Source organism: Rhinoraja longicauda, chromosome 1 (genome assembly GCF_053455715.1).
Source record: "Rhinoraja longicauda isolate Sanriku21f chromosome 1, sRhiLon1.1, whole genome shotgun sequence".
In the NCBI taxonomy this organism is placed as follows: domain Eukaryota; kingdom Metazoa; phylum Chordata; class Chondrichthyes; order Rajiformes; family Arhynchobatidae; genus Rhinoraja; species Rhinoraja longicauda.
Window position 1 is genome coordinate 38,715,768 of NC_135953.1, and position 27,379 is coordinate 38,743,146.

Here is a 27,379-nt window from a genome sequence, read left to right on the forward strand (position 1 = left end):
TAGACCAGTTAGCCTAACATCGGTAGTGGGGAAAATGCTAGAGTCAGTTATTAAAGATGTGATAGCATTACATTTGGAAAGTGGTGATATCATCGGACAAAGTCAGCATGGATTTACCAAAGGCAAATCATGTCCGACGAATCTTATAGAATTTTTCGAGGATGTAACTAGTAGAGTGGATAAGGGAGAACCAATCGATGTGTTATATCTGGACTTTCAGAAGGCCTTCGACAAGGTCCCACATAGGAGATTGGTGTACAAACTTAAAGCACATGGTATTGAGGGTTCAGTGTTGAGGTGGATAGAAAATTGGTTGGCGGACAGGAAGCAAAGAGTAGGAATAAACGGGTCCTTTTCGGAATGGCAGGCAGTGACTAGTGGGGTACCGCAAGGCTCAGTGCTGGGATCCCAGTTATTTCAAGTGTATATTAATGATTTGGACGAGGGAATTGAATGCAACATCTCTAAGTTTGCGGATGACACGAAGCTGGGTGGCAGTGTTTGCTGCGAGGAGGATGCTAGGAGGCTGCAGAGTGACTTGGATAGATTAGGCGAGTGGGCAAATGCATGGCAGATGCAATATAATGTGGATAAATGTGAGGTTATCCACTTTGGCGGCAAGAACAGGAAAGCAGAGTATTACCTGAATGGTGACCAATTGGGAGAAGGGGAGATGCAACGGGACCTGGGTGTCATGGTGCACCAGTCATTGAAAGCAAGCATGTAGGTGCAGCAGGCAGTGAAGAAAGCGAATGGTATGTTGGCATTCATAGCAAGAGGATTTGAGTTTAGGAGCAGGGAGGTTCTGCTGCAGTTGTACAGGGCCTTGGTGAGACCGCACCTGGAGTATTGTGTGCAGTTTTGGTCTCCTAACCTGAGGGAAGACGTTCTTGCCTTAGAGGGAGTACAGAGAAGGTTCACCAGATTGATCCCTGGGATGGCGGGACTTACATATGAGGAAAGACTGGATAGACTGGGCTTGTACTCGCTGGAATTTAGAAGACTGAGGGGGGATCTTATAGAAACATATAAAATTCTTAAGGGGTTGGAGAGGCTAGATGCGGGAAGATTGTTCCCGATGTTGGGGGAGTCCAGAACCAGGGGTCACAGCTTAAGGATAAGGGGGAAGTCTTTTAGGACCAAGATGAGAAAACATTTCTTCACACAGAGAGTGGTGAGTCTGTGGAATTCTCTGCCACAGAAGGTAGTTGAGGCCAGTTCATTGGCTATCACGTGGCGGCGCCTAACGGCAGCGGCTGACTAGCAGTCTGTCCGTCTTTTTTTTCCCTTTTTTTGTTGTGTGTCGGTGTTGGGATGGTTTTTATATATTTTTTTTGGTTGTGTATGTGTGGGAGGGGGTGGTGGTGTGTGTGGGGGGACTTTTCTCTTCCTCACGGCGCGGGGTGCGGCTCGGCTGCGGGGCCTAACATCGCCCGGTGCGGCTTGGCCGCTGGACTTTACATCCCGGTGCGGCTTGGCCGCTGGACTTTACATCCCGGTGCGGCTTGGCCGCTGGACTTAACAGTGCCCGGTGCAGCTCGGCTGCGGGGCTTAACATCGCCCGGTGCAGCTCGGCTGCGGGGCTTAACATCGCCCGGTGCAGCTCGGCTGCGGGGCTTAACATCGCCCGGTGCAACTCGGCTGCGGGGCTTAACATCGCCCGGTGCAGCTCGGCTGCGGGGCTTAACATCGCCCGGTGCAGCTCGGCTGCGGGGCTTTTCATCGCTGGTGCGGCTCGGCTGCGGACTTGACATCGCCCGGTGCGGCTCGACCACGGGACTTAGCTGCGCAAGGCTTGATCGCGGGCCTTTCGTCGCCCGGTTCGGCCGCGAGACGTTTCAGCACCCGGTGCGGGGACTGTGCGGGTCGGTCGGGGACGAGCTGTCTGTCCGTGGGCGTGGGGAAGAGAGTGGAAGTTTTGTTGCCTCCATCACAGTGAGGGGGTGTTTGGAGTCACTGTGATGGACGTTTGTGTTGGGGTTATGTGTCTTGTGTTCTTTTTTTTTTCCATGACTGCTATGTAGTTTCGTTCGGTACTTCGGTACCGAACGACAAATAAAGCTCTGTTATACCTGTTATACCTGTTATATTTAAGAGGGAGTTAGATGTGGCCCTTTTTGCTAAAGGGATCAGGGGGTATGGAGAGAAGGCAGGTACAGGCTACTGAGCTGAATGATCAGCCATGATCATATTGAATGGCGGTGCAGGCTCGAAGGGCTGAATGGCCTACTCCTGCACCTATTTTCTATGTTTCTATGTTTCTAAATGTTGTCATTGTACTTGCCTCGACCACTTCTTTTGGCACTTCATTCCATATGCCCATCATTGTCTGAATGCTTACAAAGAATTTGATTTTAATAAACCATCTGCAGCTGAGATCAGATTTGAACTTGGTAGGATTTCTTTGAAAGTAATTAAAAATCTACAGGAAGGCAATATTCACAGTAGTTACCAGTTAATATTCCTGAAGATTGCTCAGTCTGAAGAAGGGTCTCGACCCGAAACGTCACCCATTCCTTCTCTCCTGAGATGCTGCCTGACCTGCTGAGTTACTCCAGCATATTGTGAATAAATACCTTCGATTTGTACTAGCATCTGCAGTTATTTTCTTGCAGTTAATATTGCTGAATAAATAGGACATTAGTTATGAACTGAGATGTGTATACATTATTGTTTTCCACTAATATTGTTTCAAAGAATCATGCAAAATGTTGCCAAAATATTTTAACTAGATGACCTGTTTTAATAGAATTATAGCTAGGTCACTTTTAGTAGTTGTGGGTGGAACTTGCACAATGGGAGGGAAACATTTCAAAAGTCTGAAGAAGGGTCTCGACACAAAACATCACCTATCGATGTTCTCCAGGAATGCTACCTGACCTGCTGAGTTACTCCACCACTTTGCGTCATTTGGCGCATTAACCTACATATGTAGTTCCTTGTTTCTTTAATTGATAAGAAACTATAAGACTGAAAGATGATGAAACAGATTTTGTCATTATCTCTGTAAATGTCTACTCTCCTGACTATTACAACTATAGACAATAGGTGCAGGAGGAGGCCATTCGGACATTCAATGTGATCATGGCTGATCATTTTACATATTTCCCAACTTCTTCCTTGATTATTTCTCTTCTCGAACCTCATTAATGTTATCATTTCCTTGCACTTTTCTCTTGAATACCATGTTGCACCCCGTCTACAGTGCGGTACTGCTCTCATCAAACCTAAAAATGTTATCTGCCTTGACCCAAAATGTCACCTATCCATCTTTTCCAGCGATGCTGCCTGACCTGCTGAGTTACACCAGCACTTTGTGTCCAGAAATATTATCCTTGTCTTTTTTTAATCATTTGACATAGTTATCATAATAGTCTCTTTCATTTATTTCTTAATCGCTCTTCATTTCTGTGTGACTATTCCCATGTGACTTGCATAAATATAGCCAGTGTACTTCCAGTAAATGCTTATTTTCTTGCCCGCAGAATCATTCACAAAGACACTTTAAAGCATTCTGCTGTGGTCCTATTTCATGCACAAGATCATGTGAATGCTGATGACATTCTTTGCATCACTTATGTGAACTTCAAAGTCGATTAGGCGGCCTGTCAAAAATGTGTAATTTGACTGATTTAGCAAAATATCAGGAAGTCAGAATTAAAACACAAAATGCAGGAAATCCTCAGTAAGCTGGCTGTTTCTTTCATTCCGGGAACTAACCCAGTGAACCTTCGCTGCACTCCCTCAAAAGCAAGAATGTCCTTCCTCAAATTAGGAGACCAAAACGGCACACAATAGTCCAGGTGTGGTCTCACCAGGGCCCTGTACAACTGCAGTTTGCTCTCCTTGCTCCTGTATCACGTGTGGCTGCACCTAACGGCTGCGGCTCGCTGGCAGTCTGTTTGTCTTTTTTCCTTTTTTTGTTTGTGTGTTGGTGTTGGGATGGTTTTTGTTTTTGGCTGTGTATGTGGGGTGGGGTGGGGGGGGTGGTGGGGTGGGGGAAACCTTTCTTTTTTTAGGTCTCTTCCTCGGGGCGCGGCTCGGCCGCGGGGCCTTCCATTGCCCGCGGGGCCTTCCATCGCGCGGCTCGGCCGCTGGACTTAACATCGGCGGCGTGGCTCGGCCGCGGGACGTTTCAGCGCTCAGTGCGGCTCGGCCGCGGGGCCTTCCATCGCCCCGCGTGGCTCGGCTGCGGAACGGTTCAGCGCCCGCTGCGGCTCGGCCGCAGGGCCTTCCATCGCCCGGCGCGGCTCAGCTGCTGGACATAACATCGCCGGCGCGGCTCGGCCGCGGGACTTAGCAGCGCCCGGTGCGGCTCGGCCGCGGGGCCTTCCATCGCCCGGTATGGCTCGGCCGCGGGACGTTTCAGTGCCCGGTGCGGCTCAGCCGCGGGGACTTCAATCGCCCGGTACGGCCGCGGGACGTTTCAGTGCCCGGTGCGGCTCGGCCGCGGGGACTTCCATCCCCTTGCGTGTCGGTCGCCTCGGTAGGGGTCGAGCTGCCTATCCGTGGGCGTGGGGGGAAGAGAGTGGAAGTTTTGTTGCCTTCCATCACAGTGAGGGGGTGTTTGGAGTTACTGTGATGGATGTTTGTGTTGGGGTCGTGTGTCCTGTGTTCTTTTCTTTTTTGTTATGTTCTGTGACTGCTGGAAATGTAATTTCGTTCGGTATCTCGGTACCGAATGACAATAAAGTTCTGTATTGTATTGTACTCAAATCCTTTCGCTATGAAGGCCAACATACTATGTTTTCTTCACTGCCTGCTGTACCTGCACACTTACTTTCAGTGACTGATGTATAAGGACTCCCCCTCCCTCCCCGTCCCCCCTTCCCACCCACACTCCATCCCCGTCAACCCCCCTTATCCTCTCGCCTCCCTCCACCCCCCTCCCTCCCTCCTCCCACCCTAGGAGATATATTTAAACTTTAAAATGTGAATAACTTAAAAAATATAATACCGATTTCAATGAAACTTCTTCCATTAGCACCAAAGGGACGACGGAGAGTAAGGTGGGCCATGCTGTATGACTGACATCTCTAGCCCTGCCACTCGTGCATTGAAACTGCCTGTGTGAATGGGGTTATTAAACATTACTGGAGCCTCTGAATCTATCAATCAGTGACCCAAATTGAGGAGGAGATGATGAAAGGAAAAAATGATCAACCTTAAATTGTATTAAACACTAGATGACCCGTGGACCCGTTGGTTCCCGTTGTGACGCAAGATCAACATGGAAGTATTAGATCAAAATGGCGATCTCATCTTATATATATATACATATGTATGTTCCCGAAATACAGCCAAAACTTGAACGAAACTTGATACTGCGCACCGCAGGCGAATGGTGAGTAAGGTGCCCCTAAAATTGTTGCGCTGTCGTGTACTGTTTTGGCTGTATTTTGGGTACATACATGTGTGTGTGTATATATATATATATATATATGTATATATATATATAAGATGAGACTAGTTATATGATAATAATATATATAGATTATAGCAAATACTTAATTTTTACAAATCGGTTTTATTTAACTGTTATGTTTATTTTTCACTTGGCCTTGTCATTTTTCATTTGCCTTTTCAGTTTTTCTATCACTTTAAAAAATTGTATTTGTCAGCTAAGTTCTAGAAAGTAAGTTCACATTTTATGTTATTTGTGTTTTGTTTGTGTATTTGTTGTTTATTTTCCTAAAATGGGCATCTGTTTTCAAGGAGGAGATTACCAATTTGTGTTTTTTAATTATTTTTAGAAAAGCAAACGAAGGTTTAGCAGCACTAAGTGAAGATGGAAAGTCACCTTTGTCAGTCCAGCAAATGGCTTATGGTGAGCAATACTTTTATTGAAAAAATTCACGAGACTTTCAATTGTTAATACCACTGTGGGCTTTACTCCATATATATTATCAAACAGCTGATTTTCAATCCAAGGATTTGTACTGAACTTGGGAGAGCATTTATTTTCTGCTAGGGAAACTGTGCTTCTACGCAGATCTTCAGTTAAGTTACAGCATCAAACGGGGTTGCTGTGCATTTGAACAGTTACACTTGAATTTAGGATGCTGATTAAGAAAAATAAAATATACTCTGAATTGGTCTTTCGATTCAATTATGCCTATACATTAGATCATAGGGTAATTGAGACAGTATTTGTGAGGGCCTAATAATTACTGGCAGCAGCGGTTGGTTTTAATGTTACATTGGGCCATTTTGCTGAACGTCTCCATTACATATTCAGGTAAGTGCTTTTTGGGACTGAAGGCTGACAAGCGACTTGAATCTGATGACCTGAATTCTAGGTTCTTAAAGGAAGTGGCCGCAGATAGTGGGTTATTTGATAGTATTCCACAAAGATTCCTTTGATTCTTGGAGGACTTTTCAAGAAAAAGGGAAGGCGCAAAGCAGGAAACTATAGGCCAATGTAGGAGTAAAATTGAAAGGCCACGCAGAGTTGGTACTCAAAGTAACTGGCTATTTATTAAAACTGGTGCGCACCAGGATGTCAGCTTTGGCTGCCCACCTGGTGCACACCAATTTTAATAAATCACCCCTTCCAACACCAAACTCTGCGTGGCCTTTCCATTTGCTCCTACAGCCTGTTAGCCTAACATCTGTGAATGGAAAATTCTGAAATCTATTATTGAGCAGGTCATTTGGAAAATCATAAGACAATCACGAAGAAACAACATGGTTTTATGAAGGGGAAAAAATGTTTGACAGATTTGCTAGAATTGTTTGAAAATAAAGGGGTTCCAGAAGGTATTTGATAAAGTGCAACATAAAAGATCACTGCAAAAGATAGAACATTTGGCAGTGGATCTAATTTAAATTTTTTAGAACATTGCCTGTTTTACGCTCTCCTTTTCCTCTTCAAGATCATCTAAACTTAATTTGGAATCGGACACAAATTGTTTCCTCGTATTCTCGTGTTAATCTGTTCTGCACTTTGTCTTCACTGTTGTTCACTGCTTACATATCACTGTTGTCCAATATCCTTTAACACCATTTGTGTTTAACATTACATTTTCTCACTAAATCGTTATTTTATCAAATCAAGCCATCGTAAACTGATCCCTGTACTTTTCTACTAAATAGATAAAAATCATTTCATAAATGTCTTATTTATTACATTACATTCAAATACCTAAACTTTATTCTTGTCAAAACATATTTTGCAATATTTCTTAATAGCTCAGAAAAGGCAATGAAATTACTCGCAATTTTTTCCCTTCAGTTTTCACCAATATGTTAAATTATATACTAAATTGTTTGGCCTGCTGTGCTCTTGATAATAGAGTCATAGAGCTATACAGCATGGGACTGGGCCCTTGTCCATGCAGACCTTATTAGCATTCTGCCAGTCCTGGGAGTGGAGTTGGATTCACTGGAGATGGTCTTGGAGGGAAGGATACTCCTCAAACACCTGAGCATCTTGGACAATACAGCTCACCCCCATGACACACTGGTCAACCTGAGGAGCACCTTCATCAACAGACTGGTTTCACCAAAATGTAGCTCAGAATGCTACAGAAGATCATTTTTCCCTGTGGCTATCTAACTGTCCAACTCCTCCCCCTTCTGTCGTGAGGCAGAATGACTCCCCTACCCCCCAATCTTTACACATCCCAAATCCTGGACTTTTCCCTCGTCACTTTTATTTCATGTTTTATGTATCTTCTTGTGCTTTATGACTGTTGGCAGACCAATTTCCTGGGATAAATAAAGTTCTATCGTACCGTATCAAATTGAAAAATTGATTTTCCTATCATTTTGTCAAATTGTTTCAGGATAGAGTTAAATAAAATGAAAAATTAGTGGGTTACATAATTGCTGATTTTATTTTTTAGAATGTTGTTACTTAGTTCAGAACAATATTCCACAATGAACAATCCAGCAGTGATTTGACGGTGAAGGATAGATGTGTAAAAGAAGCCAGGAAGTACACGTCTGTGGAAACAGGAACTGCAGGTGCTGATTTACAACAAAAAAAAGACAAAGTGCTGGGGTAACTCAGCATGTCATGCAGCATCTTAGGAGAATAAGGATAGGTAATTTTTTGGGGTTGGGATCCTTGGTTTCCTGAGGTATTGGTGCAAGGCAAGCTTTTCTGTGATGAGAACTGATTATTGTTTGGGAAGTGAAGTTTTCTCTGTTTATTTTTCACTATATAAGTGCATAATATATGAAGTTGTAAATTAAATTTGTATTTTTATATTTTCCAGTGGCGGGACTTGGATTTGGAATAATGAGTGGTGCTTTCTCTGTTGTCAACATACTAGCTGGCTCTGTGGGACCAGGAACTGTGGGAATATTTAAGGATTCTCAGTATTACTTCCTCACATCAGGTAATTCTTAGTATTTCAATTAGTTTGTGTTGCTTTGAAAAGTATCTTTACCCTGCTACTTAGAAATGCTTTACTAATTGAAAATTAATGGTATGCACTTGATTAACTGCCTATTGGGACAGCTATGGAGTCGATAGTTAAAAGGAGTTTGGTTGCATACATGAATAAATTATGAATGATGTTAGAGGAGTTTACTGCTTCAAATATCCATCTTGGTATCCCTAATGAAACATTGTAAATAAATGTTCCATATTACTTGTGTATCCCAAGTTTCTGCTCTTCACTGTCTAGGAGAGTGTATGCACAGGTACAGATAATACAACATGTGTTTACGCCAACTTTAATGACATGCGCTTAGGTTCGTTGATGACTTGACATGCCATGAAGAGGTGTTTTCTTTGTATAAGCTTTAGGGACTACATTGTATTAATACTTCCCTTGCACAGTGTTCAGACAGACTGTTTTGAAAACATCTTTATGTAGATTCCCAGGGCATTTCTAATTAACAGTTGTATCTCTGATCAATCTAGACTTGCTGATCCTGCAGGATTTTCCTGCAGTTGACAGGAAATGATTTCTCTCTAGGATACTTCTGGAATGAACCCCAGGAGCAAAATCTTTGGAGCTTTTTCTCCAGTACAATTTGTTAAAGTGATTTTATCATTTTCTTTGTTAGCTATAAATGTATGATAGATTACACAAAAGGCTGTTAGACTCGTGGTCAAGAACCATCCAGTCAATAGTAACCTAATGGTGGATGTGAATAATGTTCATGTCCGTATGTCACGGACAGGCACCAATGTGTGATTGTACGCCAATGTATATTACCATTAGTGTATCTGTCGTGGGGCGATGAACCTAGGAGTGATCTAGGATTCTAGGAGTTGGTTGAATGGTGCAGTTCAATGAGTTTGTCATAATTTTGCTTTGGGCATGTTGTTGTGTTGCTTGACCAGAGTTCATTGAATCATAGAATCATACAACACAGAAACAGGCCCTTATGCCTAACGCTTCCAAGCTGACTAAGATACTCTATTCAAGCTAGTGCCATTTGCTCGGCCTGGCCCATGTCCCTCTAAAACTGTCCTATCCATATCTTTATCGAAATGTGTGTTACTGTTGTTTTTGTACCTCAACTACTTCCTCTGTCAGCTTATTCCATACACTCACCACCTTCTGGGTGATTTGGAATTTTCGTTCTCAATGGCCAATGGAAGCAGAGTCTTCGGAATCTATTGAAGAAGTAACACTTCCTATTGACAAAATGCATGTGTACATAGCAGCTTATGATGCTTTCTTGCTGTATGTTCTCCTCCTGGTCAACTATTCTCTGTTTTTCAGCTTTTATGACCATGGCCATCATACTGCTACATACATTCTGGAGTGTGCTATTCTTTGATGGATGTGAGAATAAGCGATGGTGGGCTGTTCTAGCAGTGATCTCAACACACTTGCTAGTATCAGGACTGGTAAGGTTTCTATCTTTGAATCCCTTTCAGCCATTAGGCATGGAAATAATAGAATGCAAAGAATTGAAGTGTGCCATTTCATTGTTTATGCTTCACTTATATCTCCTCCCATCTTTCCTCATTATAACCCTCCATCCCCCACCATCAATTCTTTTTCTAATATTATTATATCATTTCAATTACTTGTAATATAATCTGGGATTTATCGTGTAGTTTATTGCTTTACTTAATGGTTTTCTCCTTAATTTAAAGGCTTGTTAAGAATTCCCTTTGTATATAAAGTTCTAGGATTTTTTTTTGCCCAGCTGAATTTAAATATAATCTTTATCGCAGGATCAGATTTCTTTCATGATGACGGAATCTGCATAATTCCCATGTGCAACTAAATGATCCGTGTTGGAAAGATCCACTATATGATAATTAGAGGGGGGCACATTGATGCAGCAATTTGAGCCGCTGCTTGGTTTCACCAGTGATCTGGATTCAATCCTGACCTCGGGTGTTTGCACATAGTTTGCATATGTTCCTTGTGGACACATGGTTTTCCTCCCAGTGTACACGGTGTCTTCCTGCATTCCCAAGAAGTGCAGAGTGATAGGTTAATTTGCCTCTATTGTGTAGACGACTGGTGGAATTTGGAGGGGATTGAATGCATGGGGAGATCAAGATTTGATTAATATAGGATTGGTGTACATGAGTGGCAGATATGAATATAGGCTGAGGGGCCTGTTTGTGTTCTGAATCGCTCTAAACCATTGTTTTAACGGACCTCTAATGGAAGATAGACACAAAAAGCTGGAGTAATTCTACAGGTTGACCTGAAACATCACCAATTCCTTTTCTCCAGAGATGCTGTCTAACCCGTGAGTTACTCCGGGCCTTTCGTGTCTATCTTCGGTGTAAACCAGCATCTGCTGTTCCTTCCTACTTTTTACAATGGATTTTGGTTATAGCAGACTATCCAGCCACCCCACCCCCCACCCCGGCTCGCACCACCACCTGCCGTTTACAGCCCTGGCAACAAGTTTTTGCCAGCCGGCTCGTGCTGCCTGCAGGCCAGACCTACTGCAGCAGCTGCCGGCCCACGGAGCTTTCTCGGCCGCTTCCAAGCTGCGCTGCCACTGCCAACCCTTGCCTGCACTACGGCCACCCGTGGGCCGTGACCGTTGACTCCGCCAATCCTTGCCTTACCCCTGGCCACCAGCAGGTTGGGGCCATCAACTGGCCTGGATTCCAGGCCCAGTTCTGGATCGAGAAGGGTCTTGATCCGAAACGTCGCCTATCTATGTTCTCCTGACATGCTGCCCTGCTGAATTACTCCAGCACTTTGTGTCTTTTTGTGTATTAACCATCAACTGCATTTGTTTGTTTCCACTATTTATACATGATAATACCTTACTCGGTATAGCGGATAATCAGCAATAAGAAAGACCATTCCCCTCCCCTCCCTCCCTGCATGGTCTGTTATAACTAGCGTTGACCATACGGTCCTTCATTTGTGTATAATCAAGTGAGAAATGTTATGGGGTGCTTAAGGAAGGCAGCACCACATTTGAGCTCGGTCTTGTTCTTGTGGCATCCATAAACCTAATGCTTGAAAACTTGAAAAGTCATGAGCTCATTTGATGAGTGAGAACCCTGGAGGATTTCATAGTTCAAAAATTCTGTGTGCTGCTAGTAGGTAACTAAGAGCAATCCCATTTAAAGTAGCATGATATCGAACAACCAGTATTGAAATTCCTTCTATGTTGAAAGTTCTACGTTGTGCAGTTGAAAGTTATTTCCTCTTTTAAACTCTGGAATGCTAAGTCAAACTTCAAATCCATTTGATTTTTTTTTTGGTCAAAGCATTGACATATTGGATTTTCCTGATCTATATACTTCACTGTTGCACCTCGTGCTATTTTTACCCATTGTGCCACAGATAATTATTTATCTAGTTTAGTTTAGAGATACAGCACGGAAACAGGTCCTTCAGCCCACTGACCAGCGATCCTCGCACATTAACACTACCCTACACACATGAGGGACAATTTTACATTTATACCAAGCCAATAAATGTAAAATTGTCCCTAGTGTGTAGGGTAGTGTTAATGTGCGAGGATCGCTGGAGGTTACATTCATACCAAGCCAATCACATCGCGAATGACTGCTCACTGAGACTTTTCCCTGGTGCCATCAAGGCTATCCACCCAGCAACTGATGCTGCTCTGACCTGGATGTCCACCCTTGACCTACAACTTTAGGCTGTGCACGCTATACGCAAGAAGAAGACCAAGCCAATTAACCTACAAACCTATACGTCTTTGGAGTGTGGTTGGAAACCGAAGATCTCAGAGAAAACATGCAGATCATGGGGAGAACGTGCAAACTCTGTAGACAGCACCCGGAGTTAGGATTGAACCTGGGTCTCTGGCGCTTTAAGGCAGTAGCTCTACCACTACACCACCGTGCTGCCCTTGACGCCACCGTGCCGCCCTTATGATCAACGAAGTTCACTTTCTATTACATGTTTAATGTCTTTTGCAGTTTTACAACTGCATTTGTATCTTAGAAGAATGACATTGATATTTAAAGTTTAATATCAGAAGTAATTACTAATCTTTGTTCCTTTGTATCGCACAGACATTTCTGAATCCATTGTATGAAGGTAGTCTTATACCGGCATATCTAATAATGGTTCTTATGGCAGCTTGGGCTTACTTTACATCAGGTGGATCATTGCAAAATCTTCAAAACTTCTTCTTGTGTAAGTTGATGATTTCTATTGTATTAAAAATAAAAATCATATAGTGAAACATTGTACCTGCTTAAATAATAATTGTACTGCATTGTAGAATATTTGTATTATAGGACCCATGTAAAGAGAACTCTCCAACAGAGACACTACAATAAAGAGTAACGGAGGATGTTATAAAGATTTTGCAGAATGATTTAGGCCAATAATGCAATAATGGGAGACTGAATGCAATATATATTTACTGCTGTCCTATGAAATCTGATGTGCTGGGTGCAATGTTAAAGTAAATTTGAAAAATGAGAATTGGTTTTCCATTGGATTGAAAATAAATAAGAATATAAATAAAATTCAATTCAATTAATTACGACTAATAAAATTGTAAAAATAGAATTAGTCAATTTGAAATGCTTTCAATGTGAAACTTTTAAAAAATTGAATGAGAACCAAAATTGTACAACATTTTCTAGCTAGATCGTGGGGACCATTTTCATGTAATGGTTATTATTACTCTTGGAGTTGGCCAGGTAGCTTCATTGGCATTGCTATAGAGAACAACAATTTAGGAGGAATGTGTTATCCATCACACTTTGTGCAAAGCGCTATCCATCACTACAGTAAATAAGTGGAAATCTTTTCTAGTAATAACACTGAACCTGTGAGATTAGTACATTTGTGGAACCGTTAACAAATGTGATATTAAGTAGTTATTCAACACGAGAGAAAAATAATATCCTTTTGAAGTGTCTTACCAATTTTACCTTTCTTGTTCACCCTAGGTAAGTCAAATAAATAATATTGCTGCACAGGCTGGCTCCAAGTTGAAACAGATACCACTTTTCCAGACTGAGATCTTGCCAGAAATTGCTGGAATACTAACAGAAGCCTTGAACACAGATGAAGCAATACCACAATAAATGATATGAACATCATTCACATATTTGACTGATTGTGGGACTGCCTGCACACTTGTATGCATGTGTGCAACAGAACATTTTTACTGAACAAAAAAGTTTGTAATTACCAAGCATTGTGCCATGATTGGGAAAGGGGCATTTTAGGTATTGCAGTAACTGATGGGCTATAGCTTTTTATTACTTAGAAATGTAATTCTTAAATAACCTGGAAATGTAATCTCTATTAATTCAGTGCTCTGTACACCAGGTTAAATGTACAATGTGTATTATGGACTTGAAATTGTTCATAAACTGGGATTTTCTTACAGCTTCTTTCAAATCTTTTTTTGACATTATCATGAGACATGTTTGTCAACACATTCAAATAATAAAGTCTGGTTATGAAAACATTGGGCCTTGAGTATACTTTGGTTGTATTAACATTATTTGGTCTATTAAGGTGTTTGAACTATCCAATTATTGTATAGAAAATATAACTCCAATGACTCATCCAGACACTGCTAGAGCCGCGGTAGATTGGATCTTGCGATTCGGCTGTATGACTGTGGTCAAATCATAGAATCGTACAACATAATAATAGCATTCAGCTGTTATGCCCATGCTATCCAGAAGTACCCATCTGTACTAACCCCATTCACCAGCACTTGGCCCATAGACTACAATGTTTTAACTATTCAAATGCTCATTCAGATCTTCTTAAATGTTTTTTACAACTTTAGGAATCTTGCTAGGCTTTTGAATAGAAAGACAAACTGGAAACTGCATATGCCAGTTAATTGTACCTTGCTTACGTTCATCACAGTTTTGTGTTCTGGTCCATGTTTGCTTTTTGTTGCTGGAGGTTCAGATGTCTGATGCACACACAGCTAGGTTCAAGAACAACTTCTTTACTACAACCATCATGCCGTGGAACCAACCAGCGCAAACCTAACCCTACCTTGACAATGGATTGATCGATGGTGGGTGCAAACTCAGAGAGCCAGAAGGCCTGTTTCCATGCCATATCTGTAAAACTAAAACTAAATAGATCGGTAGACTGCAGAAAAGGATTTCCCCATATGAGGTAGTTAAAACAAGCGGGCATAGATTTTTGGGGAAAAGGTTTAGAGGGAATATAAAAAAGACTTTCTTCACCAAGCGAATGCTAAGTGTCTGGAATGTAGTGGCTGAGATAGTGGTTCTGGATCACAGACGGCATTTAGATGCCGAGATGAGCACTTGCATTGCTTTGCCATAGAAAGTTATGTACCAAATGTGGCAAAATGAGAGCAGACTGAAGAAGGGTCTTGATCTGAAACATCACCCATTCATGGAGTCATAGAGTGATACAGTGTGGAAACAGGCCCTTCGGCCCAACTCACCCACGCTGGCCAACAATGTCCTAGCTACACTAGTCCCACTTGCCTGTGCTTGGCCTATATCCCTCCAAACCTGTCTTTTCCATTTACCTGTCCAACTGTTTCTTAACTACCTCCTCTGGCAGCTTGTTCCGTACACCCACCACCCTCTGTGTGAAAAGGTTACCCCTTGTATTTCTATGAAATCTTTTCACCTTCGCCTTGAACCAATGTCCTCTGGTCCTCGATTCCCCTACTCTGGGAAAAGACTCTGTGCATCTACCCGATCTATTCCTTTCATGATTTTGTACACCTCTATAAGATCTGCCCTCATCCTCCTGCGCTCCATGGAATAGAGACCCTAGCCTACTCAACCTCTCCCTATAGCTCACACCCTCCAGTCCTGGCAACATCCTCATAAATCTTTTCTGAACCTTTTAAGCTTGACAATATCTTTCCTCCAACATAGTGCCCAGAACTGAACACAACATTCTAAATGTGGTCTCACCAACGTCTTATACAACTGCAACATGACCTCCCAATTTCTGTACTCATTACTCTGACTGATGAAGGCCAAAGTGCCAAAAGTACTCCTAGATCCCTCTGTTCTACAACACTACCCAGAAGCCTACCATTTACTGTGTCGATCCTGTCCTTGTTCGACATCCCAAAATGCAACACCTCACACTTCTCTGTATTAAATTCCATCAACCATTCCTCCACCCACCTCGCCAAACTATCCAGATCCTGCTGCAACCTTTCACAACCATCTTCACTATCTGCAAAACCACTAACTTTTGTATCATCAGCAAACATGCTAATCTTGCCCTGAATGTTCTCATCCAAATCATTGATGTATATGACAAACAGTAACGGGCCCAGCACCGAACCCTGAGGCACACCACTAGTCACAGGCCTCCAGTCCGAGAAGCAACCTTCCACCATCACCCTCTGCTTCCTTCCATGGAGTCAATTTGCTATCCATTCAGCTATCTCTCCTTGGATCCCATGCGATCTAACCTTCCAGAGCAGCCTACCATGCGGAACCTTGTCGAATGCCTTACTGAAGTCCATGTACTCAACATCTACAGCTCTGCCTTCATCAACCTTTTTGGTCATGTCTTTTAAAAAAATCAGATTTGTGAGACATGACCTCCCACGTACAAAACCACGCTAACAGAAGGCAGTGGAGGCCAATTCACTGGATGAATTTACAGAAGGCAGTGGAGGCCAATTCACTGGATGAATTTAAAAGAGAGTTAGAGCTCTAGGGGCTAGTTGAATCAAGGGATATGGGGAGAAGGCAAGGCACAGGTTACTGATTGTAGATGATCAGCCATGATCACAATGAATGGCGATGCTGGCTCGAAGGGCCAAATGGCCTCCTCCTGCACCTATTTTCTATGTTTCTATCCCTGATCAGCCCTAGCCCGTCCAAATGCCTGTATAACCTATCACTCAGAATACACTCCAGTAACTTACCAACTACAGATGTTAAGCTCACCGGCCTTTAGTTCCCAGCATTTTCCCTGCAGCCCTTCTTGAAAAGAGGCACATTTACCACCCTCCAGTTTTCCGGCACCTCTCCTGTATTTAAGGACGACTCGTAAATTTCAATCAGCCCTTCTGCAATTTCCTCTCTAGTTTCCCACAATGTCCTCGGATATATCTGATCAGGCCCTGGAGATTTGTCTACCTTCAAACATGACAGTACATTCAGTACTTCTTCGACAGTAACCCTGACTGCTCTTAAGACACTTCCAGTGACTGTTCCAATTTCCTCCATCCTACTGTCTTTCTACAGAGGAGAAATACTCATTGAGGACCTTGCCCATTTACTGTGGCTCCACACAGAGGTGACCGCTTTGATTCCTGAGAGGTCCCACTCTCTCTCTAGTTACCCTTTTCCCCCATATGTATTTATAAAATCTTTTGGGATTGTCCTTAATGCTACCTGCCAGATCTATCTCCTGGCCCCTTTTTGCCCTTCTGATTTTCTTTGTTAGTTTACTCCTTAGTTCCTGAAACTCCTCCAGGGATGCACTTGATCCCAGCTGCCTTTACCTGTCCCATGCATCCTTCTTGTTTTCATCTCAATTTCCCCCATCAGCCAAGTTTCCTTACGTTTCCCTGCTTTCGTCCCTCAGTCTAACTGGGACGTACACATCCTGAACACAATTTTCTTCAGCACACTTTTAAAAACATCCCACTTGGCCGATGTTCCTTTCCCCTCTAATAACCTGCTCCAGTCAACTTGAGCGAGGCCTTTTCTCATATCCTCAAAATTGGCCTTACCCCAGTTGAGCATTTTAACACGTGAACCCTCTCCGTTCCTATCAATAACTATCTTAAACTTAATCAAACTGTGGTCACTGGTCCCAAAAGGCTCCTCCACACACACTTCATTAACTTGCCCATCCCAATTTCCCAATACTAAATCCAGTGTTGCCCTCTCACGTATGGGGGCCTCCACATATTGCTGAAGAAAACTCTCCTGAACACTTTTGAGGAATTGCACCCCATCTAAATCCTTCATGCTATGATTTTCTCAGTCTATAATTGGGAAAGTAAAAATCCCCTAGTACAACAAGCTTATTTGACCTGCAGCTGTCTGCAATCTCCCGGCACACTTGTTCTTCTAATTCCTGTTGACTATTATCATATCATATCATATATATACAGCCGGAAACAGGCCTTTTCGGCCCACCAAGTCCGTGCCGCCCAGCGATCCCCGCACATTAACACTATCCTACACCCACTAGGGACAATTTTTTTTTTTTTACATTTACCCAGCCAATTAACCTACATACCTGTACGTCTTTGGAGTGTGGGAGGAAACAGAAGATCTCGGAGAAAACCCACGCAGGTCATGGGGAGAACGTACAAACTCCTTACAGTGCAGCACCCATAGTCAGGATCGAACCTGAGTCTCCGGCGCTGCATTCGCTGTAAAGCAGCAACTCTACCACTGCGCTACCGTGCCGCCCTGGGGTCTTTAGTACACCAACAAGGTGATCATCCCTTTCTTCTTCCTCAGCTGCACTCAGAGAGCCTCACTAGACGAACCGTCCATAATATCGCCTCTGATCACAGCCGTGACATCCTCCTTAACCAACAACGCCACCGCCCCTCCTCTTTTTCCCTCACCCCTGTCTCTCCTGAAGCTCCTGTACCCAGAGATGCTGCCTGTCCAGCTGAATTACTCCAGCATTTTGTGTCTATCTTTGGTTTAAACCAGCATCTGCTGTTCCTGCCTACACTGGTCAGTGTAGATGAGTTGGGCCGAATGGCCTGTTTCCGTGCTGTACGACTCTATGACTGACTAACAAGTGCTTCAGAGCATGCAATTTCTGTTCCCTTCCATTCAACCCGCTTTAGAACTGACAAAGAGAAACAATCCTCCTAGACTATTAAATGTGTGTTAGCATCTGTCCATCTGAGAGAGATTATGATGCAGTTTTGATGTTGTCCTGTTTGGAGAGTGGAAGGTTTCATCTGTGGTTGCATTTCCTGCTGTGGTTGACTAGGCCTACCTTTGACAGGCCGACCCTCTCACAGCATCCACGGGTGCAGTTGTCTCTGACTGATGGGTTGGGGAGTGCATTGCTGCTGCCGTCGATGTTATGATATTGACCATTAAATATGACATTTGACATCGACAGATTTCACGGGACAGACTGTTGGCAGGAGGATCACATTAGTGATTCTATTGTGAACAAATGTCACCTGTACATTGTTTCTCTAACCAGCAAGCAGAGAAAGTTGGAAACTTAATGAATAATAACATCTGAACTGTATGCACGAGTAAACAGGAAGGTCTTAATACCTTCCATGTGGCCATATTCACTGCAACTATTCAATGCATGAAAGGAGCATCAGGACTTCCACAATGGCAATCCTGCTCCAATTGCACGTTGAATTGTTCTTTACACAATGTGTTGGTATTATTACTGAGATAAACTTACTATCTTAGAGCATTAGATTCATTTCATTAACATTAGGGCGGTACAGTGGTAGAGTTGCTGCCTTGCAGCACCAGAGATCAGAGTTCGATCTTGACTACAGGTGCTGTCTGTACAGAGTTTGTACATTCCCTCTGTGGGTTTTCTCCGGGTGCGTCGGTTTCCTCCCACATTCCAAAAACGTGCAGGTTTGTAGATCGATTGGCTTCTGAAAATTGTCCCTATCGTGTAGAATAGAACCAGTGTACGGATGATTGCAGGTTGGCATGGACCATTTTTCCATGCTGTATCTCTAAAACCAAAACTCTAACTTCGCATTGGACTGGTGCTTCTAACTAGTCATATAAAAGAAATAGTTAACATTTGTGAAGATGATCATATTCCGCTTGCTATTGAAACCCTGTCAGTAACTGAATGCAATATGAATTTAATAAGATATTTTCCACCTCTCTGTTTTCAGCAGACAAGGATACCTTAACAATTCTCCTCCAATATCGCTTCCTCTGCACTTGCAAGCTGCAAGATGCGTGGAAAGCCCTTGCCAGTATTTTCCATCTCCCTGGTGATCTGTGTGTTCTCTTCCCCTTCAAGTAAAAGAGAATCATGTGTTAGTTAGAGGATATGGATGTATCCAAAGGACAAAGGGCATTTAGTTTAAGAAAATAACTGCAGATGCTGGTACAAATCGAAGGTATTTATTCACAAAATGCTGGAGTAACTCAGCAGGTCAGGCAGCATCTCAGGAGAGAAGGAATGGGTGACGTTTCGGGTCGAGCCCCTTCTTCAGACCCGACGTTTAGTTAGTGTGACAATGAAGGGATAAAAGTGCAAAAGGTTTACTATGAGTGGCCATAGTCATAAGGTCAAAAGATCATAAGTGATAGGGGAAGAATTAGGCCATTTGGCCCATCGTCTACTCCATCATTCAATCATGGCTGATCTATCTCTCCCTCCTAACCCCATTCTCCTGCCTTCTCCCCATAACCCGACACTCGGACTAATCAAGAATCTATCTATCGCTTCCTTGGCCTCTGCAGCCTTCTGTGGCAAAGAATTCCACAGATTCACCATCCTGGTGGCTGGTTAGATACACATATAGATAGAGAGGGAAGTGCATGGATTTGCAACTGTTCTAACTTTTCTTGTGCTACTCAGGTAATGGATCTGCTATTTTCATTGACTCCACCAGCATTGGACTTGGTCAGATATGACAAAGGGAATGTTTATTCATTTTTCCACAAATGCTGCCTGACTGCTATAGTTTAACACAGTGAGATTTTTGTTTTTACATTCACCCACGAGGGTACTCAGTTTTTTAAATTTTAATTCTCATCTAAAAGACAGTAACTCTGACAGAGTTCTACTTTCATAATTCAGCTTAGCTTTAGTATCACTGTTTTTTGTAATTATGTGTCAACCTCACCTTATAGATGTTTACACACAGACTAAAGTGTGTACTTTACTCTTTTATAGAGTACTCTTCTTGTGCTCTTTAACATGCTTAAACATGTCCCAACAAGAGGGGAGTAGGTTACAATGTGCCAGCAATTTTTCTGATTTAGTTTAGTTTAGAGATACAGTGTGGAATCAGGCCCTTCGGCCCACTGTGTCCACGCCAACCAGCGATCACCCGTTCATAGTAGTTATATCCCACACTCGAGGGACAATTTACAGATGCCAATTAACCTACAAATCTGTATGTCATTGGATTTTTCTTTGTGGGAGGAAACCGCAGCACCCGTAGAAAACCCACACAGTCATAGACAGAACGTACAAACTCTCTACAGACAGCACCCATAATCAAGATCGAACCCGGGTCTCTAGCACGATAAGGCAGCAACTGTGCTGCCCTATGACTTTAATCAGAAATTGAGATTGTGATGTGGGTTAGACAATAGGTGCTAAACTAGTTGTAGTTATAGACAATAGACAATAGACAATAGGTGCAGGAGTAGGCCATTCGGCCCTTCGAGCCAGCACCACCATTCAATTTGATCATGGCTGATCATTCTCAATCAGTACCCCGTTCCTGCCTTCTCCCCATACCCTCTGACTCTGCTATCCTTAAGAGCTCCATCTAGCTCTCTCTTGAATGCATTCAGAGAATTGGCCTCCACTGCTTTCTGAGGCAGAGAATTCCACAGATTTACAACTCACTGGCTGAAAAAGTTTTCCTCATCTCCGGTCTAAATGGCCTACCCCTTATTTTTAAACTGTGGCCCTTGCTTCTGGACTCCCCCAACATTGGGAACATGTTTCCTGCCTCTAACGTGTCCAACCCTTTAATAATCTTATATGTTTCGATAAGATCCCCTCTCATCCTTATAAATTCCTGTGTATACAAGCCCAGTCGCTCCAGTCTTTCAACATACGACAGTCCCGCCATTCTGGGAATTAACCTAGTAAACTTACGCTGCACGCCCTCTATAGCAAGAATATCCTTCCTCAAATTTGGAGACCAAAACTGCACAAAGTACTCCAGGTGCGGTCTCACTAGGGCCCTGTACAACTGCAGAAGGACCTCTTTGCTCCTATACTCAACTCCTCTTGTTATGAAGGCCAACATTCCATTGGCTTTCTTCACTGCCTGTTGTATCTGCATGCTTCCTTTCAGTGACTGATGCACTAGGACACCCAGATCTCGTTGTACGTCCCCTTTTCCTAACTTGACACCATTCAGATAATGATCTGCCTTCCTATTCTTACCACCAAAGTGGATAACCTCACACTTATCCACATTAAACTGCATCTGCCATGCATCCGCCCACTCACACAACCTGTCCAAGTCACCCTGCAACCTCATAGCATCTTTCTCACAGTTCACACTACCACTCAGCTTTGTATCATCTGCAAATTTGCTAATGGTACTTTTAATCCCTCCATCCAAGTCATTAATGTATATTGTAAATAGCTGCGGTCCCAGCACCGAGCCTTGCGGTACCCCACTAGTCACTGCCTGCCATTCTGAATGGGACCCATTTATCCCCACTCTTTGCCTTCTGTCTGTCAACCAATTTTCTATCCATGTCAGTACCCTACCCCCAATACCATGTGCTCTAATTTTGCCCACTAATCTCCTATGTGGGACCTTGTCGAAGGCTTTCTGAAAGTCAAGGTACACCACATCCACCGGCTCTCCCCTGTCAATTTTTCTAGTTACATCCTCAAAAAATTCCAGAAGATTAGTCAAGCATGATTTCCCCTTCGTAAATCCGTGCTGACTCGGAACGATCCTGTTACTGCTATCCAAATGCTCCGCAATTTCGTCTTTTATAATTGACTCCAGCATCTTCCCCACCACTGATGTCAGACTAACTGGTCTATAATTTCCCGTTTTCTCTCTCCCTCCTTTCTTAAAAAGTGGGATAACATTAGCTACCCTCCAATCCACAGGAACTGATCCTGAATCTATAGAACATTGGTTCAGCTCAGAACTTCAGGTGTTTCTCTGCCATGTTAATGACAGCTACACAGATATTTTTGAGGGGAAGCTTAAACTGCAAGCAAAATAAGTAACAGAAAGAGGAAGATTTTATTTTCCCAGTACTTTATTCAACGATTCAATAACATTTCAAAAAAAAACCTTTACGTTGAAATCAGAACCATTCCTATGTTCAATTTGGACGGAATGCCATAAAATATTTTCTTTAATATGCCCCTGCAGATAAAATCCACACAAAGTAACTTATTGTGGAAGTAATTTCACATATTAGAGAAAGTTAATCCTACGCAGTTAAACCCATCACATTAATCTTAATTACTGTACACTTGATTCTTGTCCCCAACATTTTAATTTTATGTCTTCACCCTTGTCTTTAAATCCTTCCATCTCACACCATGTTGCCAGCTACTTCCAACCTTGAATCATCTCTGATCTCATCTCTGAAATCTCTTTATGATTTAAGAGGTCTTAAATCACTTTTACCCCACCAGAATGTTAAAGCTTTAGTTTACCCCACGAGAGTGTAAAAGCTTCAGCTGTTTTGGTCCCACTCTCCAGGTCACCCTCTCTTATACTTATTGATTCCCCACCTTCCTGTCCTCTTTCTAAACCAGTGTTTGTGATCAGGCATGATCAATCTCTTTCATCTGATCCTTCTGAGTCCATTTCCTTGTCTGGCTGAATTTACGAAATCTATTGAAACTTTATGACATAAACACCACCGTATATGTAATGCAAATTATTGCAGTATTTCCCTGAAGGCAGCAAGGCTCAGATTCTTATCTCCTGATTTGAAATTACAGTCATCAATGAGTTCAAAAAAGCTAATTCATTTTACACTGTAACAGAAACACCTGCTGTAATAATGCTGTTGAAGACTTTCTCTGTGTCAGTCTTGCCAATTGTCTGTGCATAGGTTAGTACAGATATTTTATGATCTCAGTTCAGAACATTATTATTTATCTGTGCAATACTATCCTTCACAACATCACATTTCCCCAGCAAACAGATTTTCCCTGTGGAATCACATGGGAGCACCACTCCCAGTCCGTGAACATGCACGAGCACTGTTCAACCCGATTCCTTTACCCACAAACTTCAACAATATACAAGACTTCCCATGCTATTGAGAATTTAATATACATGTAAAGTAGAAAAAAATATATAGATCAACATTCAATAATTCACTCAAAGCTGATTAACATCAATACAACCGAACAAAATAGTTTCACATCCTACCCCACGGGATAGGAACCACCTCATCATAATTGACTTAATAGGGGGGTGGGCTGTGGGGAGGCAGATGGACAAGATCTGAACAGCAAACATGGCTGCAACTGGGACCACATTTTTATCCCTTGGCACTTAGATCACAATAAGGTAATAATTCAGCTCCAGCTCAAATGTTCACTTCCTCTTACTACTGAACAGAACAAAATATATATATATATATAAAAGCAATTCATAAATGAGCCACATCTGATGACAGCAGAGAATAAATGAATAGTTTCTTCTCTAGAAGTCAATAACTTTTGTTCCATTAGCCAGGTCCAGCTCCAGATTTCCAAAAGGCAGTTACTCAGTGTAAGCTCATGCTTCCATCGTAGTGGTTGGTTTATAAATCACCTTCTGCCCGCTTTCAGTATTTAACCTGGAAAAGGAAAGAAAATGAAAAAAAAAAAAAAATCACATTGAAGGGAATTAAGACAGAATTCTGATAGGATTTACAAAGATTGCATGCTCATTATTTTTTTAATGTGACACCGCGCTATGGCTAAGGTCTTCTATCATCTTCACGAGTGCAATATTTTCCTAACAATCCTTGCAACAGATAGATTCCTTTAATATAAAATTAACCCAGGGTGAATGTTTGTTCACCACTCAGCTTTACAGCCTAGAATGTGATTGATTTCCGTTTATTTATAAATCAGCTTCTGGAAGCAATTCTACTGAGGCAGCATTTTCACGGGCAGTAAAGTAGCTGCCTTACAGCGCCAGAGACTCAGCTTTGATCCTGACTACGGGCGCTATCTGCACGGAGTTTGTGTGTTCTTACCACGGCCGCGTGGGTTTTCTCTGGTGACCTCCCACACGCCAAAGATGTGCAGATTTGTTGGTTAATTGGCATCAGTAAAATAGTAAATTGTTCCCAGTGTGTGTAGGATAGTGTTAGTGTGTGGGGACCACTGACTCAGTGGGCAGAAGGGCTATATCTCTAAACTAAATTAAACCAGCTAAAATGCCTCTGGTCTTAGAAAGTGGGAACAGCTAACAGAGATCATGCATGTCATGATCTCAGTCATAGTGCAGAAACAGGCCCACTGTGACTATACCGATGAGCAAATTTCCATCTCAATAGTACTTTATTGTCACATGTCCTTAGTTACAATGATTTTTTTTTTTGCATACCTAGTATCCATCTATACTTAGTCTTTTGCTTAAACTAATAGAAAACTGAAGTCTGAAGAATGGTCCCAACCCAAAAGATCATCTCTCCTTTTTCTCCAGAGATGCAACCTGACCCGTTTAGTTACTCTACCGTTTTGTGTCTACCTTTGGACAACTGTACTCTGCATCATCAAGACAGAATCAGAATAAAATCAGGTAAAAGTTTGAAGATCCTTACAATAAATATACATTTTCAGTATATAGTCCCTAAAATTGTTTCAGTTACAACCTCTGTTCTGATTGCCTTCCTTCACACTGGCCCAAGTAGAGAGTTCGATAGAGCTCTTTGGGCTAACGGAATCAAGGGATATGGGGAGAAGGCAGAAATGGGGTACTGATTGTGGATGATCAGCCATGATCACATTGAATGGCGGTGCTGGCTCGAAGGGCCTACTCCTGCACCTATTGTCTATGTATCTATGAATCTAATTGTGTGCTTTCCACAAGCAGTCAGTCCTTATCTGAAGCCATTAAATTTTTTTGGTGTTTGCAATCTGAGAATTAATTTCAAATCAGGCTTGGAAAATTGTGCTGGTATTGAAGGCTTGTGGCAGTGTTAAAGCACAAAATGGGTGTGATTAGGTTCTGTGGATTCTATTTATCCCAACCTGAAATGTCACCTATCCATGTCCTCCAGAAATACTCCCTGACCTGCCCTGTTACTCCAGCACTTTGTGTTCCATGTAGAAGCCATTCTTTACATCTGTTCTTGGTCCAATGTCCAATGATTTATTATTGTGTTAATATTTAACATGATTTTACTGAATTGAATGCAAAAGAAGTAATTTCACTGTCACGTGTCACAAGAAGGTATAATTGAATAATTTTTGAAGTACGCTACATGCACACTCGACAGAGAAGGGCACAGATTTGAGATAACCATGTTCACCTTAATTACTGGGTTCTCTTCAGCAACTTAGGATATAGTCTATGGATATAACCTTCTTCCAATGAAAGATGAACCTGATCTCTGGCAATTGCTCCTCCTGGTGCCATTATTGAAATTGCAGTTCGCACAGTGAACTAAACCCAATTTTGAGTATTATTTTTAAGCTGACTTTACCCTTGATGTAATTAAATAATGCATGTTGACTGTTGGAAACATCATTTTCAAGAAACGTAACTCATGAGGCTAAGAGGCTCTTATTTTCTGATATTATGAGGGGATTTAAATGTCATTTTCTTTCAACTGTAGAGATGCTGACAGCATTTAATTCAATGGTGCTTCACATTGTGGATGTCACGCATTTTATTTTTAGATGGTCAGTTAACTCTAATAGTTACATTGAACTCCTAGGTTATGTCAGCAAATAATTATTTTATTTTGGCTCAAGGATAGAATATACGGTATATCTACAGGTACAGACAGTCATACCATGAACATTATCCCAATGGAGGTAAGTTTACTTATGAATTATATATGCACATAAATTAGAAACACAAGTACAAACTTGACCCTTCAAACCTGCTCTGCCATTTAATTAGATCATGACTGATCTGATTACAACCGTCACTCTGCATACCCGCCAACCTGTGGTAACTTTCACCCTTTTCCTTATCAAGAATCAGTTCACCTCTGTATTATATAATATTCAAAGCAATATTCAAAGACACTACTTCCACCACATTTTGTGGAAGAGAGTTCCAAACATCCTCAGAGAGAAAAAGATCCATCTCATCTCTGCCTTAAATATTAGAGTTGTTAGGCGAAACACTTCATATTGTTGGAGAGTGAAACAAGAAGATTGACTCGGGGTGTTGATGGAGGAAGATATGATTTAAGAGGTTTTTACATAGGCAATTACTATGCAGGGAGTGGAGGGATACGGATCATGTGCAGGCAGAGGAGATTAGTTTAGCTCAGCATCATGTTCAGCAGGGGCATGCAACAAAAAGCTTTTCACTGTAGACGTGACAGTAATAAACGAAACTAAAATATCTCAACAATGGGTGTTGTCTGTACGGAGTTTGTACGCTCTCCCAGTGACCGCGTAGGTTTTCTCTGAGATCTTCGGTTCCCTCTCACACTCCAAAGACACACAGGTTTGTAGGTTAATTGGCTTGGTAAAAGTGTAAATTGTCCCTAGTGGGTGAAGGATAATGTTAATGTGCAGGGATCATTGCTCAGTGCGAACTCGGTGGGCCGAAGGGCCTGTTTCCGCACTGCATGTCTAAACTAAAAAAAATAAACTAAACTAGACATTGTGGGCTGAAGGGCCTGCTCCTGTGCTGTGCTCTTCCATGTTCTATCACTAGGGGTCAGACCATAAATAATTGTCTACAAGGGAAGATCCTCCACAATAGAAGACAGTTAAAATTATTAGCTACGGTTTGAATTGCTCTGGTTTGGGCCTTAGCTGGTAAATATCTCCTCAGGGTGGCAGAAATAAGTTCTGATTAGCAGCTGTTAAGAAAGATCCAGAGCTTCTCCCAGGAATCCGACCTTTACTTTAAAGCAAGTGGGGGAATGTCTAGGCTGCAGACATGTAATGTTTAGTTGACTTAATTCTGTACCATTAAGGGGAAATTGGGTCACGTGGTCAGGAGGTGAATGCGATATTGGGATCCAGGTCTATAACTCCCTGTGAGTGGCAACACAAGTCGATATAGAGTGGTAAAGAAGGCATATGGTATCCTTACCTTCATAGGTCAGGGCATTGATTACAAGAGTCAGGAACACATGATTTATAGGAGTTTGGTTAGGCTGCATTTGAACTATTGT

The 27,379-nt window shown here is 42.3% G+C and overlaps 2 protein-coding genes across 3 annotated transcripts in view; one reads left to right on the forward strand and one right to left on the reverse strand.

Annotated features, from left to right (window-relative positions):
• Positions 1 to 13,841, forward strand: part of LOC144591818 (gamma-secretase subunit Aph-1b-like) — a 31,488-nt gene extending 17,647 nt beyond the window's left edge. Inside the window, exons 3-7 of the mRNA XM_078395863.1 lie at positions 5,754 to 5,827; positions 8,223 to 8,345; positions 9,687 to 9,814; positions 12,440 to 12,563; positions 13,331 to 13,841. Of these exons, the coding sequence (XP_078251989.1) occupies positions 5,754 to 5,827; positions 8,223 to 8,345; positions 9,687 to 9,814; positions 12,440 to 12,563; positions 13,331 to 13,347 (466 nt within the window). The 3' untranslated portion in view covers positions 13,348 to 13,841. The remainder of the gene's footprint in view (positions 1 to 5,753; positions 5,828 to 8,222; positions 8,346 to 9,686; positions 9,815 to 12,439; positions 12,564 to 13,330) is intronic.
• Positions 13,842 to 22,355: 8,514 nt separating this feature from the next.
• ca9 (carbonic anhydrase IX) overlaps positions 22,356 to 27,379 on the reverse strand; it is a 95,826-nt gene continuing 90,802 nt past the window's right edge. For both annotated transcript variants that reach the window (XM_078409821.1, XM_078409825.1), the window contains exon 13: positions 22,356 to 23,860. In XM_078409821.1, coding sequence (XP_078265947.1) covers positions 23,800 to 23,860 — 61 coding nt within the window. In that variant the 3' untranslated portion in view covers positions 22,356 to 23,799. The remainder of the gene's footprint in view (positions 23,861 to 27,379) is intronic.